This window comes from Sceloporus occidentalis, unplaced genomic scaffold (assembly GCF_023333645.1).
Source record: "Sceloporus occidentalis isolate IW3139 unplaced genomic scaffold, rSceOcc1.0.p SCAF_3, whole genome shotgun sequence".
NCBI classification, from domain to species: domain Eukaryota; kingdom Metazoa; phylum Chordata; class Lepidosauria; order Squamata; family Phrynosomatidae; genus Sceloporus; species Sceloporus occidentalis.
Window position 1 is genome coordinate 129,071,803 of NW_028316983.1, and position 15,440 is coordinate 129,087,242.

Consider the following 15,440-nt stretch of genomic DNA (forward strand, 5'->3'; position numbering starts at 1 on the left):
TTGGTGATCATTATTGTCAGAAAATATGCTAATAGCTTTGGGTGTTTCCTCTGTCCCCACCCCACCCCATCATTTTTTCCCGTGTATGAAAACTCTGCTTGACCTTTATATTTGTGTTGATTTACATAAATTAATTCTACACTTAGATTTGTAGACTTAAAAAACTTGGAAATGTAATCTCTACATTTTTATATTGGGAAAAATAGTGTTGCGGAAGTCCTATGCTAACATAGTATGGATACATTAATGACTAACATATGACCTGTGCTTTTTTCACATTTCTTTTTTTTAAATATTTTTTGCATTTCTAATTAATTTATTTTTTAAGTGCAAATATATACATATCCAACAAACATACATTCAGAAATGTGAAATCATACCATGGCCCACAGTGGGGTTTTTTCCACCATTCACAAAAAACCTACCTTCTTCATTTTGATATATAGGTTAAGCCACATCCAGTCTGAAAAAATGGCTACCGAACTTGATGACTATATTTTAGCTTTTTCATAGGTCTTAATAAAGGTTTTAGAGGTTTTTATAAAAATTTCTACTGAAGTTTTGATTTGAAAAAAACCAGAATCTAATCTATCAGTGTAGATGCAAACATTTTGCAAACAGATAAGTTTCCGTTTAAACCTTTACTTTTTTGCTATGTTCACTGTAAACTCACAAATGGTCTCAGATTTGATAGTTCTTTCTTGATAAACAAAATAACTAAGTAGCTTGATCATTCTTTTCCTATAGCACAAATCTTTCCATTTCAATGACAGAGTACTGAAACTTCTTTCTGTTTTTGCCATAGCTGTAGAAGTGTACAAAAGATTATTATAGCAATGCACACATCGCTGAAACTTACAGTTCTTAGAAATCACATTTAGGAAGGTATCTAATTGATATTTTTCCATCCAAAAGCATATCTAAACACATTTTCTTAAAGGGAAAATGCTTTACAAAGAAAACTATCAGTAAGAACTGTAGGATATTCTTGGAAAAGGCATTTATTCATATAAAGTTTGGGTTTAGACACCCTATCAGTGGTAAATGATTGGCTACCACTGCTCTCAAATATCAATGATGGTGATTATTATGAGGGCTTTTCATCACCATAAGCTATTCCTAACAAATATTTTAAACGGAACCAAGATTGATAGCTCTTGAGAAATCATGGCACGAAGTGGAACACAAACCGCTCTACTTCTGGAATTATAAATTACAAGTCAAGTTACAAGTCCAAATTACAAGGCAAAACCACACTTTCTTGCTGTACAGAATGCACAGAACAGTTTATTGCTCTACCTGTTGCATGATTCAAATGCCTTCAAAAACTCTCACAAGATTTGGACAACAGATATATAAACACAGGGGAGTATGTTTCTACAAATATTCATAAGTATGAACTAAAAACAAATGAGCGAAGGAGAGGGGGCAAAAGGAGCATTCAAAGGCTACTCTGGCCTTGATTGCTCCAGGACTGTGATGACTGGGCAGACGGCTCCAGAAGTGGACTGCTGCCGTGGTCGCTAAGAGGTCTCTGGCATAAGAAGATTAAATCCACTCCTTCTGCTGGAAGCTTTGGGCTGCCTTAGCTGGCCCCAGAGCAGCATCCAACTGCTTCGGTGGCATGCGTCATCTAAACATCATGCCTTCAAAGTGGTTGGGTGCCGCTCTAACTGGCCCGTCTGTTTTGGGCCTAAGTCTTTGATGATTCTGTTCTTTCAGTCTCACCCAGAGAGCTTTGTATCCCAATAAACAATTTAACTCATACCTAAATATTGCTTTAATAAGTTATTTATGTATTTGATTGCAGAATTACTAATAGAAGGTAAAATACATTTCAAATATTCAGTCTTAATGGAAAGACATACAGACTGTGGAATAGGTAGCAATAAGTAAAAACTCACCCTATCAGCTTTATCCATTTCTGAATTTAGAATGTTTCCTTGATCAGCTGTCAAAAGCACATCAGAATCACGATTACAGGCAATATTCCCTGCAGTTTGAACACTGGACGCTGGAAAGGTAAATTCCTGTATTCTGGACTCAGAGGATAAACAGAGCTGATAGGAGTAAGGCAAAGTCCCTTCTTCATAGTTTGGAGGGAAGAGGACAGCATTGTTTGAATGGGGAACAGGACCAAAACACTGTAAGAATTTGGGGCTCCCTGTTCTTCGAAGCTTTGTCAGAATGGCCAGAATCACTGTCAGAAGGAACAAGAATGAAATCAAAGCCAAGGCAAGGACCAAATAGAACTGGAGGTCCGACTGATACTCTGGGTCCTTGGATTGGCTGTTAATTTCTGGAAGAGCCTCTTGGAAGTTTTCAGCAAAGACCAGGTTAAGACTCACAGTACTGGATAGTGGTGGCTGGCCATTATCCTTCACTAAGATTACCAGCCTCTGCTTGACAGCATCTCTTTCCAAAAATGTCCGAGATGTCCTGATCTCACCATTGTGGACCCCAATTGTGAAGAACCCTGGCTCCGTGGCCTGGACCAGATGGTAAGAGAGCCAAGCATTGTGCCCAGAGTCAGCATCCACCGCCACCACCTTGGTCACCAGATAGCCCTCCTCTGCTGAGCGAGGTACCATCTCAAACAAGGCTGAGCCCTCCACTCCCTGAGAAGGGTAAAGGATTTGAGGGCTCTTGTCATTCTGGTCCAGGATGAAGACCTTCACAGTGGCAGTGCTGCTGAGGGGTGGGGAGCCTCCATCTTGGGCTCTCACCTCCACCTGAAACTCACTGTTCTGTTCATAGTCAAAGGAACGCTGAGCATAGATGATGCCAGTTTCAGAGTTAATGGAGAGGTAAGATGAGAGAGGCAGCTCTTGAATGTTGCTTGTGAGGAGGGAGTAAGTGATTCGGGCATTGCGATCCAGATCTGGATCTGAGGCCTGAATACGGAAAATAGAGGAGCCCGAAGGATTGTTCTCTGGTACAAAGGCATTGTAAGAGGATTTCTCAAAGGCAGGGGAGTTGTCATTGATATCTGAAATCTTCAGGGAGATGGTCATCTCTGTTGAAAGAGGAGGTGTGCCTTTGTCTGTTGCTATGATTGTGATATTGTACTCTGGAGTGCTTTCCCTGTCTAAAGGGCCATCTGTAAGAAGCTTATAGAGGTTATTGGCTGTTGACACAACTTTGAATGGCAAATCATCTTTTAAATGACACGTAATTTCCCCATTATCTCCAGAATCTCCATCCTTTACATTGATAAGAGCTACTAAGGTTTCTAATGCAGAACCTTCAGGTATTGGACTGGATAAGGAGGCAAGAATCATTTCTGGGCTGTTGTCATTCTCATCTAATAGTTTTATTTCAATTTTTGAGTGAGCCACCAATCCACCCCCATCTCTCCCTTCTACTGCCATCATATATTTCTCTGTTTCCTCAAAATCCAGAGCTTCCCGGATTGTTATTTTTCCAGTTTGTGAATCCAAGTTGAATTTTTGCCGGGCACGTTCAGGGATGTTTCTGAAGCCATAGTTGATCTGGCCATATGAACCTGCATCTCTGTCTGTGGCTTCCACTTGTACCACTAAAGACCCAATTGGTGCCTTCTCTCTGAGGGTCACTATGTACAGATCTTGAGTAAAAACTGGTGCATTGTCATTGGCATCAATTACTGTAATCCATATTTTGGCTGTTCCTGTTTTGCAAGGTTTCCCTCCGTCCAATGCCGTAAGTATCAAATGGAAACTGCTCTCACTTTCGTGATCCAATAGCTTGTTTAATACTAATTCTGCATTTTTCTTTCCATCCTCTCTATCTCTAACTTCTAAAATGAAATAATTATTATTGCTCAAGTGGTAATCCTGGAGAGAATTCACCCCAATGTCAAGATCTTCTGCTTGCTCTAAGACAAATATAGTTCCTGGTAAAGTTGACTCACTTATCTCTAGCTTCATATCACCCCCCACAAAATGTGGTGCATTGTCATTAATATCCTGGATCTCTACAGTTATATGAAAAATATTCATAGGATTTTCAGCCATCACTTCAAAACTGATGGGGCAGGATATACTTTCCACACATATTTCTTCTCTATCAGCCTTTTCATTCACAAACAGTTTTCCATTTTCTGAATTGATAGTGAAATACTGCTTTTTGCCTAAAGAAAGGATGTGCAGATTTCTCTTGGCTATTTCTCCAGCTTTCAGTCTCAGATCTGCGGCTAGATTACCCACAAGGGAACCCTTTTCCATTTCTTCAGGGATTGAATACTGAATGTGCTCAGAGGCAGCTTTGCAGAAGAAAGAGAAGAATAAGAGAAGTACTTGCCTTGGTAGTGGTCTGCAGTTCTCTTTGTATTTGTTCTCCATTCCACTCAGTAATGAGAAGAATTGCTTTATCCTCATTTGGTCTCTTCAAATAAGCTGAAGAATTTCAAATTCCCATCATGATTCAGAAATATTTAACAAGGAAGTACTAATACTTTCACTGATTTCTCCTTCTCAGTATTGCAGCAGTTTTCCTTTCTTAAGCTGCTGTGTTTGCATGTCCCTGTCTTCTGCTGTTTCCCTGATCTGCAGTGAATATGAGCCATTCCAAGCTTAGCAATTCCACTCTGAGATCTGTGTTGGTCAACAGCGACACTGTGAGGCTTAGATGGAGAGCTGCAAGCTCTATCTTGAAACTAGATGGCAAAGATCTCATGTACTCTTATTCTGAGGTAGAACAAGTATTAAGTGGTTTGGAAAATAGTATATGTTTATAATTTCATCTGGGTGGTTCTCTGTAGAATAATTAGTGATGCAACTTCACTGCACAATAGTATACTGGTTAATAAGTAATAATCTATTTCTCTCTTTCTGTTATACATATTCTGAAATTGGAATTGATGGCTTCCTGCATTTTCCTGGGCAGTTATGTGGAATCAATGAATGTAAGATTTACAGCGGTGACATCTTTGTCCATCTAATTTACGTACTTTCTGCCTTAACGCTGAACATTTGTGTATTTTAAAAACCTACTGCTTTTCTAATAAAAACACAAATATCTGGAATTTTGTTTTGTCCACTTGGTATGTGTTGCTGATTATTACATACCAGCAAAGCTTGTGTTTCTTTTGAGTGAATACTACAGAGTTCAGTGAGTGAATACCTGAACAAAAGTGAGCTGGCTGATGTATGTACTTGTTTGCTAACACATTTGTAAATTCATTCCTCAGGTGACACAGAAACTTTTCATTATGATTTTTATATGTATGTCATCTCGATGTTGCTTAAAATGTTCCAAGTGGTGTTCAAACATTAATGATTCTGGTATGTGTGTTTGTTTTGGAAGTTATTTTCTTAAAGGACACAATACAACTCTATTATAAATTATTCTAGACCACAGTTCTGTTTTCTTCATATACTTCTATATTACCCAAAGTTTTTCCGTAGTCTTCTACCATTGCCAACCAATGTGCCTAGCTCCCTTACTTGTCTGCAAGTGCTGTAGATGTTTGGATTCTTCTACATCTCTATCTTAACACACTAATGAGCAGAGATGTATTAGTTGAGTATTCAAACGTTGAATACTATGGAATGAAATGCTAGAGAATGAAACTAAAGTAGCATTTTTCAAGATCTTGTACATCATCAGCTCAGCGGTGCTGGTGCCCTACTGCTATGTCATGAGTGGATTTGTATCATTCCCACTTTTTCAAAAGGTGTGCAAGAGGTGAAGGGCAAGTTGTGGTTGGATGACCAGTGGATTCACTGCCACAGAAGTGGTGAATCTACTTTTAGTGTTATGGCTGTGCCTCTTGCAGCACCTCTAAAGTTGTATGGAGGTTTTCCTGGTGTTGTATCCTAGGCCAAGACAGATCCAACATGGGGATAGTTCCCATACAGCCTGGAACACTTGCATGAAGAGTGGCTGTCAAACCAAAAAGTGAATCACCACTCTTCCGGCAGAGGATCCCCCAGAACCCCTCCACTGCAATGGTATAATGAAAAATTCTCACCAGTAAAAGAAAGGAACTATGTGCCTTTAAAAGAAAAACTGCTTCCATCTTGAGTCTTTCCTAGTGAGCAGCACTTCCAAGCCTAAATACCCTGAAGCCAGCAGATCCCATCTGATCTTGGAAGCTAAGCAGGGTCATGCTTGGTTAGTACTTGTTTTTTGTTTTTTAATGTATATACCGCTATTCCAAAGATCATAGCGGTGAACAGCAAGTAAGCTAATTAGCAAGTAAGCTAATTTGCCCCCAACAGTCTGGGTACTCATTTTAGCGACCTCGGAAGGATGCAAGCCTGAGTCGAGCTTGGGCCCTTTTGCTGGTCTTGAACTCGCAACCTTGTGGTTTTGAGTGAATGGCTGCAGTACAGGCATTTAACCACTGCGCCACCAGGGCTCCTTGTATGGGAGACTGCTACTGAATACCAGGTACTAGAAGGTATATTTTAGAGGAAGGGTCTGGCAAAACTAGCTCTGAGTATTCCTTCTCTAAGGGGTTTATCAGACAAGGGAAATTGGAAGTATAATCCAATGGCAATCCGAACACAATCATAGGTTTTAACATTATTGCGTGATAGGCTACCACACGCAATTTCGGGCAATGGCAAGCTATTTTCAGGCAATGGAAAGTCAGTTCGAATGCAATTTGAATTCATGTAAATTCGCTGAACTAGCAAATTCACGTAAATGCGTTCTGGCCCCACTTTCTTTTCATTCGAAATTAAGCGAAATTCCTTCTGTGTGATAAACTCTTAAAAAAACCCTATGAAATTTATGGTGTCCTCATTGGTCATCAAGTGATTTGAAGGCACACACACACACACACACACACAGGACCTTCAATCTCTTTAATGCATATGCAGAACATTTTTCCTGTTAGTTCTATGAAGTAATGTGTGTTTCTGTTAGAAACACACTTCCCTGGTAGCAGCAGAAACTAATTTCCTGTTAGTTCTATGAATTTTCCATGTTAGTTATATGAACTGCTAGAGATTATGCATCCTACTACAGTGGAAGTGTTTCTAAATATGAAATTCTCATGGTATAGAATGCTGCCGTTGTTCAAATGCATGGATCATTGGAAAGATAACCTTTTTTTACATTATAAAGCTACCAATGGATGAAGTATTAGACAGAAAAGCAATGCTGTTGAACAGTGTTTAGTTTTTATAAACACTTGAATGTGAACACATACAGAATGGCTAAACAAAGTTAATTCAGGAACAACCGCTAGTTTTCAAAAATTAGGTTTTAAAACATGTTAAACAATGCAAAGACTCCTTCCACCCTACTGAAAAGGTGCATTACTTTTCTGACAATTTCCAGGAGAGACAATTAATATTTCTTCTTGCTAGAAAAAGGACAGTTTGGGTAATCTAGAGGGCTTGCGGTTCCAAAAACAAAGTGAATTCCAGGTGCACACTTTACCAGTTAGTATTTAAGGTAAAATATTTAATCATCACTAAGGCCCAGAAGAAAAGTCTAACTGGCTACTTCACACTTTCTTAGATTGTATGCCATGGGCAGGCTTACTTTATCTATTTTGTTGTTTGTATGTACAACGCTGTGTAAATCTACAGCGCTATATAAATAAAGCATAATAATAATAATAATAATACAAGTATATGACTCTGAATATTCCAAGCTCAGAAACAAAACAACAACTCCTGCATCAATTATAAAGAAGATATAAAACACAACTTAAACTCTTGTTTGGCCAGTTAGTAGTATACTTTTCTTTCCTCAGTTATACAACATGTACATGCGTAAAGCCTTGTCGCTTTTGGTAGATGACTATGTGTTCAGCACTGGAAATAAAGAAACTTTATCTCATCGATATTCTCAACATGAAAAATTCACTTTCAATTAAATTTTAAAAACAGAAATGTTATAAAGTACAGGTCTATCTACACACACCAGCAGACATCGCATACTAGTAGATCTTTCCTACCTGTAATCAACTAGATGAATTTGATGAATGTGATATTTCCATATCACCTGTGAAAAATGACTAGGGAATTAGGCAATCAAACTGATTCCTTCTCCAAGTAGCTTAGCTTGTCAACATTCTCCAACTGAAAACTGGCATTTCAGATTTGTCACCACAAAGAAGATTGTCTGCAATCTGAACAGTGGGAGCCAGAAAAGTAAACCTATTCCTCTGAGACTCTGCTAAGAATAAGACAAAGTCCCAGTTTCAAAATTGGGGGGAAATATGGCACCCACTGTTGAATGGGGAACAGGGCCAAAGCACTGCAGGAATTTGAAATTCCCTGACTCCTGCAGCTGCTCTGGGGCAGCTCAGCAGGAGAAAGACAATAGAGTTGGCCCTCCACATTTGTGGCTTTGATGTTTGCAGATTTGATTTTTTTTCTGGATTTGATTAATATGCTCTCTCTAGGAATCTCTAGATGCTCAAACACAACTCTGCTGGAGGTTGACCATAGAGTTGTGCTGGAAAACTTAGATGTTCCTAGAGAAAACACTTCTTTATGCATCTGTAGGCCCTCCAACTTGATTCTATGGTCAATTTCTGGCAGATGTTTATCATAGCTTTGCCCTGGAGGACCTAGGGATTCTTAGAGAGGTGTTATCCCAGGTAAAAAGAATAGCATTTTTTTTTATTTGCAGTTTTTCCACATTCAAGGGGGGGCTTTGCCCCTAATCCCAGCAGATGTGGAGGGGCCATCATAGTAAGAGCAGCAATACCTGCCTTGTGAATGCCCAGCCATTCCCTTCCTTCCCTATGCTCATCTAGATGTATAACAAATTAAGTATTCCTTTTAAAATTCCAATCAAAATCCCAGAAGAATGCAGAAATTTTCTCTGTGAGAAATTAGCCCCCCTTTTAAGAAAAATTAGTTCAAATCCAAATATGCAGGGGAAAATGGGGGTGGTGAAATAATCTGTTTTTCCATTCAATTTCGATTTTCAGCAAGCATGTTTTGCCTTTGTGATCTCTGTTTTCCTGATCTGAAGAACAATGATGTAGTAACCACTTTTCAGAAAATATCCATGGATCTCCATTGTCCTATCTCTCGCTTTCTTTTTTTCCATGTTGGTTTAACAGTGCCACATTGAGGATATGAGAACTGCAAGGTATGCTTTGAACTACAAGTGCAACTTGGATGTGATTATTTTTTTCAGAAAATCAGTACTGTTTCCCAGAAATGTTTAAACCCCATTTTCTACTCAAATGGCTGCATCCATCATTTTCAGGAGGAGGATTTAGTTTTCTAGACTTTAGTTTATATCATAAGTCATATATCCTCACTCATACAAATAACTGGAAAATGAGGCCTAATTCAGATACTCCTCCTAGGGTTGTGTTGGAATCATCTTACTTGGAGCTTCTTTTTTGGATGGATTCTGTCCATTTAAGGAAGAAAGGGGCAATACCTTCTGCAGGTTCTCTTGCCTGGATCATAGTATCTTGGATCATAGTATCTTGTTTGTTACAGTTTGATCCATATTGTTAGACTAAATTAACTCTATGGGACAATCTTTATTTGAAGATTGCAAAACAATCCTTTTAATGGAAGAAATGGAATGTTTGCAATATCTATGCTTTGTATAAACTGATGGGTGCTGACTAAAACCTTGGGGCCATTTTCAATATTCCAGTGAACTTATCAGTTACCCGTGAGTGCATTATGTCACAGTTTACAGCTGCAACAACTTTTGGTCTTGATATATGGCCCATTAATTTGATCTATGATGCTATGATTCTATGATTCACAATAAGGGAGATTCTGAAACTGATTCCAACAACGCAGTGAGGCACATATTTGCTGGCACACTTCCCTAGTAGCAGCAGTAAGTCACAGAGAAAAGGGAAAACAACCAACTGATAAAGCAAAATTGGGATATGTTCAAAATGAGCATTCCCACCACACCTCCCCAGCTCATCTCAAGCTGATATTTGCAGAGACAGGGTGACACTCTGCTTCACAACAAAACAATAAAGAGGCAAGTATTAGAAGCATCCCTTTTGTGCATCCTCAAGCAACCCCACCACAGAAAGGGGAAACTGGGGTTCTAAGAGTCATTTAAAACATTTTAACCAAGGCTTTTCCATTATTGATTAGACCATTGCCACACAATCCAAAAACCTAATTAAAAAATGACTCATTTTGCATTCAAAAGATGAAAATACTTTGGAAATGAAACAGACACATCTCATCTCCAAAGTTCTCCTAATCAGGTTGCGCTATCAGTGCAAAAAGCTAAACTTCTGTAATGATTCACAGAAAACTGTTAACCCCATAGCAAGAGTTGTTCTTGCTGAAAATGGAAATCAGTGCAATGCAGCTAGGAATCCAACCTTCCATTCTGCTCCCTTTGAAAGGGGCCAGGAAAATGAAATTCCAAGGACTTCATTATATGGTGTTTTTAAACCACAACTGGAGCAAGAGAATAAGGACTTTGGCAATGCCTATTGCACAATGTGACCTTCAACCCATTGCTGCTGTGCCTCTGAAGCACTACATAAGACATCTTTACCAATGACTGGAAAACCTGTTCATAAAGGGCCAATTGTGCCACCACCCCATTACTCCACAGATGTGATAAGTTGCTTCCGCTGCAGTCCTGATATTGGGCAGTAATGTCGTGTTGGTCTCCTTCTTTCCCCCCTACCCTTCACTATTTCCAAGAAGCATATTTCCCCCCACCTTTTTTCACTTTCTTTCCTTTCCTTTTCTCTCCCCCCCCCCCTTTGTTTCTTTTTATTAAATTGCATTCCGGGAATTGCAATTGAAAATAAAAATGGCAGGGAGGCAGTTTACTGGGAACACAGAAGAGAGAGCGCGGGACTGTCAATGCCACAAAAAGCACCCTTCAGGCTACTGAAGAGACATGCAATAATAAAAACTACAAACGTAACTACTGGTATGTTTCTGTTCTCTTTAATGCAATTACAGTAAGACTGAGGTGAGACGGAGGCTTGTGTGGTAAAGTCCTAAATTTCTGCAACTACAGGCCAGCTACAAACAGATCATTCCTTGAAAAAAGACATCAACACTGCCCCAGTTTAGGTAAATTTCATGGTTATGATTGGTTCTGTGGAGCCTAGACAGGGTGATATATCCAGAATAGCCTCTATTTTATTTTCAGTTGGCTAAGGCTTTATTTAAATCACTGGCATTGAATGGAGATTAGGAAGAAAGAAACCAGCTGCAGGAGTGAGTATATGCCAGGGGGACAAGAATGTGGATGAGAGAAAATGGCCAGTGCACCCTTTGCCTTTGGTAGGCACCCACCTTTGGAGAAGAATTTTGCATGAAGAAAGGAAGGAGATGTCATGGGTGTTTGTGAAGTCAGTCTCTCACAAGAATACAGGAGGGAATGAGCAGAACTCTTTGGAGTGCTAAGCACAGAGAGCACATTGTGGCAATGCAATAATTTTTCACTTCCTATGCATTATACACTCTGTCCCACACCAATATATGAGTACATTAGTCTTTGCCCACTAATATTTTTATAGACCTAGTTTTAAAAGTGTGCCCACTTGACTCCTCATCTCCAGAGGTTGTTGACATCTGCAAGTCACGGTTGGATCCATTTATGGTATGTGATGTGTACAATATATTGTATGTGATGCAACTAACTGATGTAGTGCCTTCTATATCTTTTATATGTTCTATGTGATTACGGATTATTGAGACTTCTTACAATTTTACAAAACCTAGAGGGATTTCTTTGTCTTTTATAATTTCTTTCTGATTTTTAATTAATTCAGGATAAATTGTCTACAGCGTAAATGCTCCATTCATATATGCACATACGTTCTACAATACAAATAGCACCCTTCTTTCATTGTTGCAGTTAGAAAGAATGGAACAAGACTTTATAGCTTGAAACCAGATAAACAACATGACACAGCTATAAATTTAATACTTGTTTCTCTTGTAGGGACACAACAAGTGGAAATGACCCTTTGAGGTGATTTTTGAAAAGCTAAAATTAGAGGAGGAGAAATTTTGGAGGCATTGGGAGTAGGCTCTCTAAATTTGCTTGCATTGCTACGGTTCATACCATTGTTACTGTCAATAAAAACAATAACAGCAACATCATGTACAGTAAAAACTCACCCCATCAGCATTATCCATACCTATTTTTAAGCTGTTTTCTTGGTCCGCTGTCAGAAGCACATCAGACTTCCGATTACAGGTAATATTCCCTGCAGTTTGAACATTAGGTACTGGAAAGGCAAATTCCTGTATCCTGGACTCAGAAGACAAACAAAGCTGATATGAATAAGGCAAAGTTCCTTCTTCATAGTTTGGTGGGAATAGGACAGCATTGTTTGAATGGGGAACAGGACCAAAACACTGCAAGAATTTAGGACTCCCAGATCTCCGAAGCTTCATAAGAATGGCCAGAATGACCGTCAAAAGAAAGAGGAATGAGATCAAAGCCAAGACAAGGACTAAATAGAACTGGAGATCTGACTGATACTCTGGGTCTCTGGAATGGCTGTTAATTTCTGGAAGAGCCTCTTGGAAGTTTTCAGCAAAGACCAAGTTAAGACTCACAGTACTGGATAGTGGTGGCTGGCCATTATCCTTCACTAAGATTACCAGCTTCTGTTTGACAGCATCTCTTTCCAAAAATGTCCGGGATGTCCTGATCTCACCATTATGGACCCCAATTGTGAAGAGCCCTGGCTCAGTGGCCTGGACCAGATGGTAAGAGAGCCAAGCATTGTGCCCAGAGTCAGCATCCACCGCCACCACCTTGGTCACCAGATAGCCCTCCTCTGCTGAGCGAGGCACCATCTCAAACAAGGCTGAGCCCTCCGCTCCCTGAGAAGGGTAAAGGATTTGAGGGCTCTTGTCATTCTGGTCCAGGATAAAGACCTTCACAGTGGCAGTGCTGCTGAGGGGTGGGGAGCCTCCATCTTGGGCCCTCACCTCCACCTGAAACTCCTGGCACTGTTCGTAGTCAAAGGAGCGCTGAGCATAGATGATGCCACTTTCAGAGTTAATGGAGAGGTAAGATGAGAGAGGCAGCTCCTGAATGTTGCTTCTGAGGAGGGAGTAAGTGATTCGGGCATTGCGTTCCAGATCTGGATCTGAGGCACGAACATGGAAAATGGAGGTGCCTGAAGGATTGTTCTCTGGCACAAAGGCAGTGTAAGAGGATTTCTCAAAAGCAGGGGAGTTGTCATTGATATCTGAAATCTTCAAGGAGATGATCTTCTCTGTTGAAAGAGGGGGTGTGCCTTTATCTGTAGCTATGATAGTGATATTGTACTCTGGAGTGCTTTCCCTGTCCATGGGGCCATCTGTAAGAAGCTTATAGAGGTCATTAGAGGTTGACAGTACTTTGAATGGCAAATCATCTTTTAAATGACAAGTAATTTCCCCATTATCTCCAGAATCTATGTCATTAATGTTGATAAGAGCTACCAGAGTTCCTTCTTCAGAATCCTCAGGTATTGGGCTCGATAAGGAGGCAAGAATCACTTCTGGGGAATTGTCATTCTCATCTATCAGTTTTATTTCAACTTTACATTGAGCTGCTAATCCACCTCCATCATTTGCTTCTACTGTCATCAAATATTTCTCTGTTTCCTCAAAGTCCAGAGCTTCCTTAACTGTAATTTTCCCATTTTGTGTGTCCAAGTTGAATTTCTGGCGAGCACGTTCAGGGATGTTCCGAAAGCCATAGCTGATCTGGCCATATGAACCTGCATCTCTATCTGTGGCTTTCACCTGTACCACTAAAGACCCAAATGGTGTGTTCTCCCTCAGGGTCACAATATACATCTTTTGAGTGAAAACAGGTGGATTGTCGTTGCCATCAATCACAGTAATCCATATTTTGGCTGTCCCTGTTTTGGGAGGCTTCCCTCCATCTAGAGCGGTAAGTATTAAATGGAAACTGCTTTCACTTTCATGATCCAACTGTTTTTCTAGTACTAATTCTGCATATTTCTTTCCATATTCCATCTCTCTAATTTCCAAAATAAAATTCTTATTATTGCTCAGCTGGTAATCTTGTAGAGCATTCACCCCAATGTCAAGATCTTCAGCTTCCTCCAAAACAAATGTTGTTCCTGGCAAGGTTAATTCACTGATTTCTAGCTTGATCTCACTATGTAGAAAATGTGGTGCATTGTCATTAATATCTTGGATCTCTACAGGTATGTGAAAAATATTCATAGGATTTTCAGCCATCATTTCAAAACTGATGACACAAGATTTAGTTTCCCCACAAAGTGCCTCTCTATCAATCCTTTCATTTACATAAAGATTCCCGTTTTCTGCACTAACAGTAAAATACTGCTTTCTACCTAGAGAAAGGATGTGCAGATTTCTCTTGGCTATTTCTCCAGCTTTCAGTCTCAGATCTGTGGCTAGATTACCCACAATGGAACCCTTTTCCATTTCTTCAGAGATTGAATACTGAATGTGCTCAGAGGCAGCTTTGCAGAACAAAGAGAAGAATAAGAGAAGTACTTGCCTTGGTAGCGATTTGCTGATCTCTTTGTATTTGTCTTCCATTCCACACAATAATGGGAAAATTTGCTTTATCCTCATTTGGTCTCTTCAAAAAAGCTGAAGAATTTCAAATTCTCATCACAATTCAGAAATACTTAACAAGGAAGTACTAATACTTTCACTGATTCCTCCTTCTCAGTATTGCAGCAGTTTTCCTTTCTTAAGCTGATGTGTTTGTATGTCCCTGTCTTCTGCTGTTTCCCTGATCTGTAGTGAATATGAGCAACCTCAAGACTGGCAATTACTCTCTGAGATCTGTGTTGGTCAACAGTGACACTGTGAGGCTTAGTTGGAGAGCTGCAAGCTCTGTCTTGATATGGAAAAGATTTTTTTCCTGGCTGTTTTTATAGCTGCATATAAAGATACAATAAGTTTAAATATTTTGTTGTTTGGAAATGAATATATATTTTTTATAATGCTGTGTGTGCACGTTTCAGTAGAATAAGTAAAAATGAACCTCAATGACAAAATCAAACTAGAAGACAAGCATAAATTTAAATGCTGAAGAACTGTATCTGAACATTTATGTTTCAAAGCAGTTGTTAATAAATCTGTGGCTTTAATTTATCTTATGATGGTGTCTCTTGCTTACAATGCAGGCACACACATACAGATAAGCTCTCTGGTTTTTTGGGCCTGTGTCTGGTGCGAAGCTGTCCTTCTTAAGTGGAGGAGTGACTATCACTGTTGCCAAAAAACACAGTATCAGGTTTGGGTGTTTCTTCTGTACTCCACACACTCCATCTCATGTTTCTGTCCATTGACAGCGCTACTAGACTTTTATATTTGTATTGATTTATATAAATCAATTATATGTTTAGAAACTTTTAGATTTAGAAGACTTGGAAATGTAATATCTACATTTTTATGTTGGGAAAATTGGTGTTGCAGATGCTCTGTGCTAACACAATATGGATACATTAATAATGAAGATATTAGCTGTGAGCTTCTTAAACTAATTTTATTCACATTTCTGAAATGATACCA

At 39.3% G+C, this 15,440-nt stretch overlaps 2 protein-coding genes and 1 pseudogene across 19 annotated transcripts in view; all 3 read right to left on the reverse strand.

Moving 5' to 3' along the window:
- Positions 1–15,440, reverse strand: part of LOC149316757 (protocadherin gamma-A6-like) — a 379,402-nt gene that overhangs the window by 203,160 nt on the left and 160,802 nt on the right. Inside the window, exon 1 of one of the 18 annotated variants that reach the window (XM_089516190.1) lies at positions 1,905–4,491. The exons of the other annotated variants lie outside the window; for them this stretch is intronic. Within the exon in view, the coding sequence (XP_089372316.1) occupies positions 1,905–4,358 (2,454 nt within the window). The 5' untranslated portion in view covers positions 4,359–4,491. Of the gene's footprint in view, positions 1–1,904; positions 4,492–15,440 lie in introns of those variants that run through there. 18 annotated transcript variants of the gene reach the window in all.
- The window catches only part of LOC149316760 (protocadherin gamma-A6-like), a 211,839-nt gene that overhangs the window by 91,105 nt on the left and 105,294 nt on the right, over positions 1–15,440 (reverse strand). The gene's annotated exons all lie outside the window — the stretch shown is intronic.
- LOC149316761 (protocadherin gamma-B5 pseudogene) lies at positions 12,018–14,552 on the reverse strand (annotated as a pseudogene).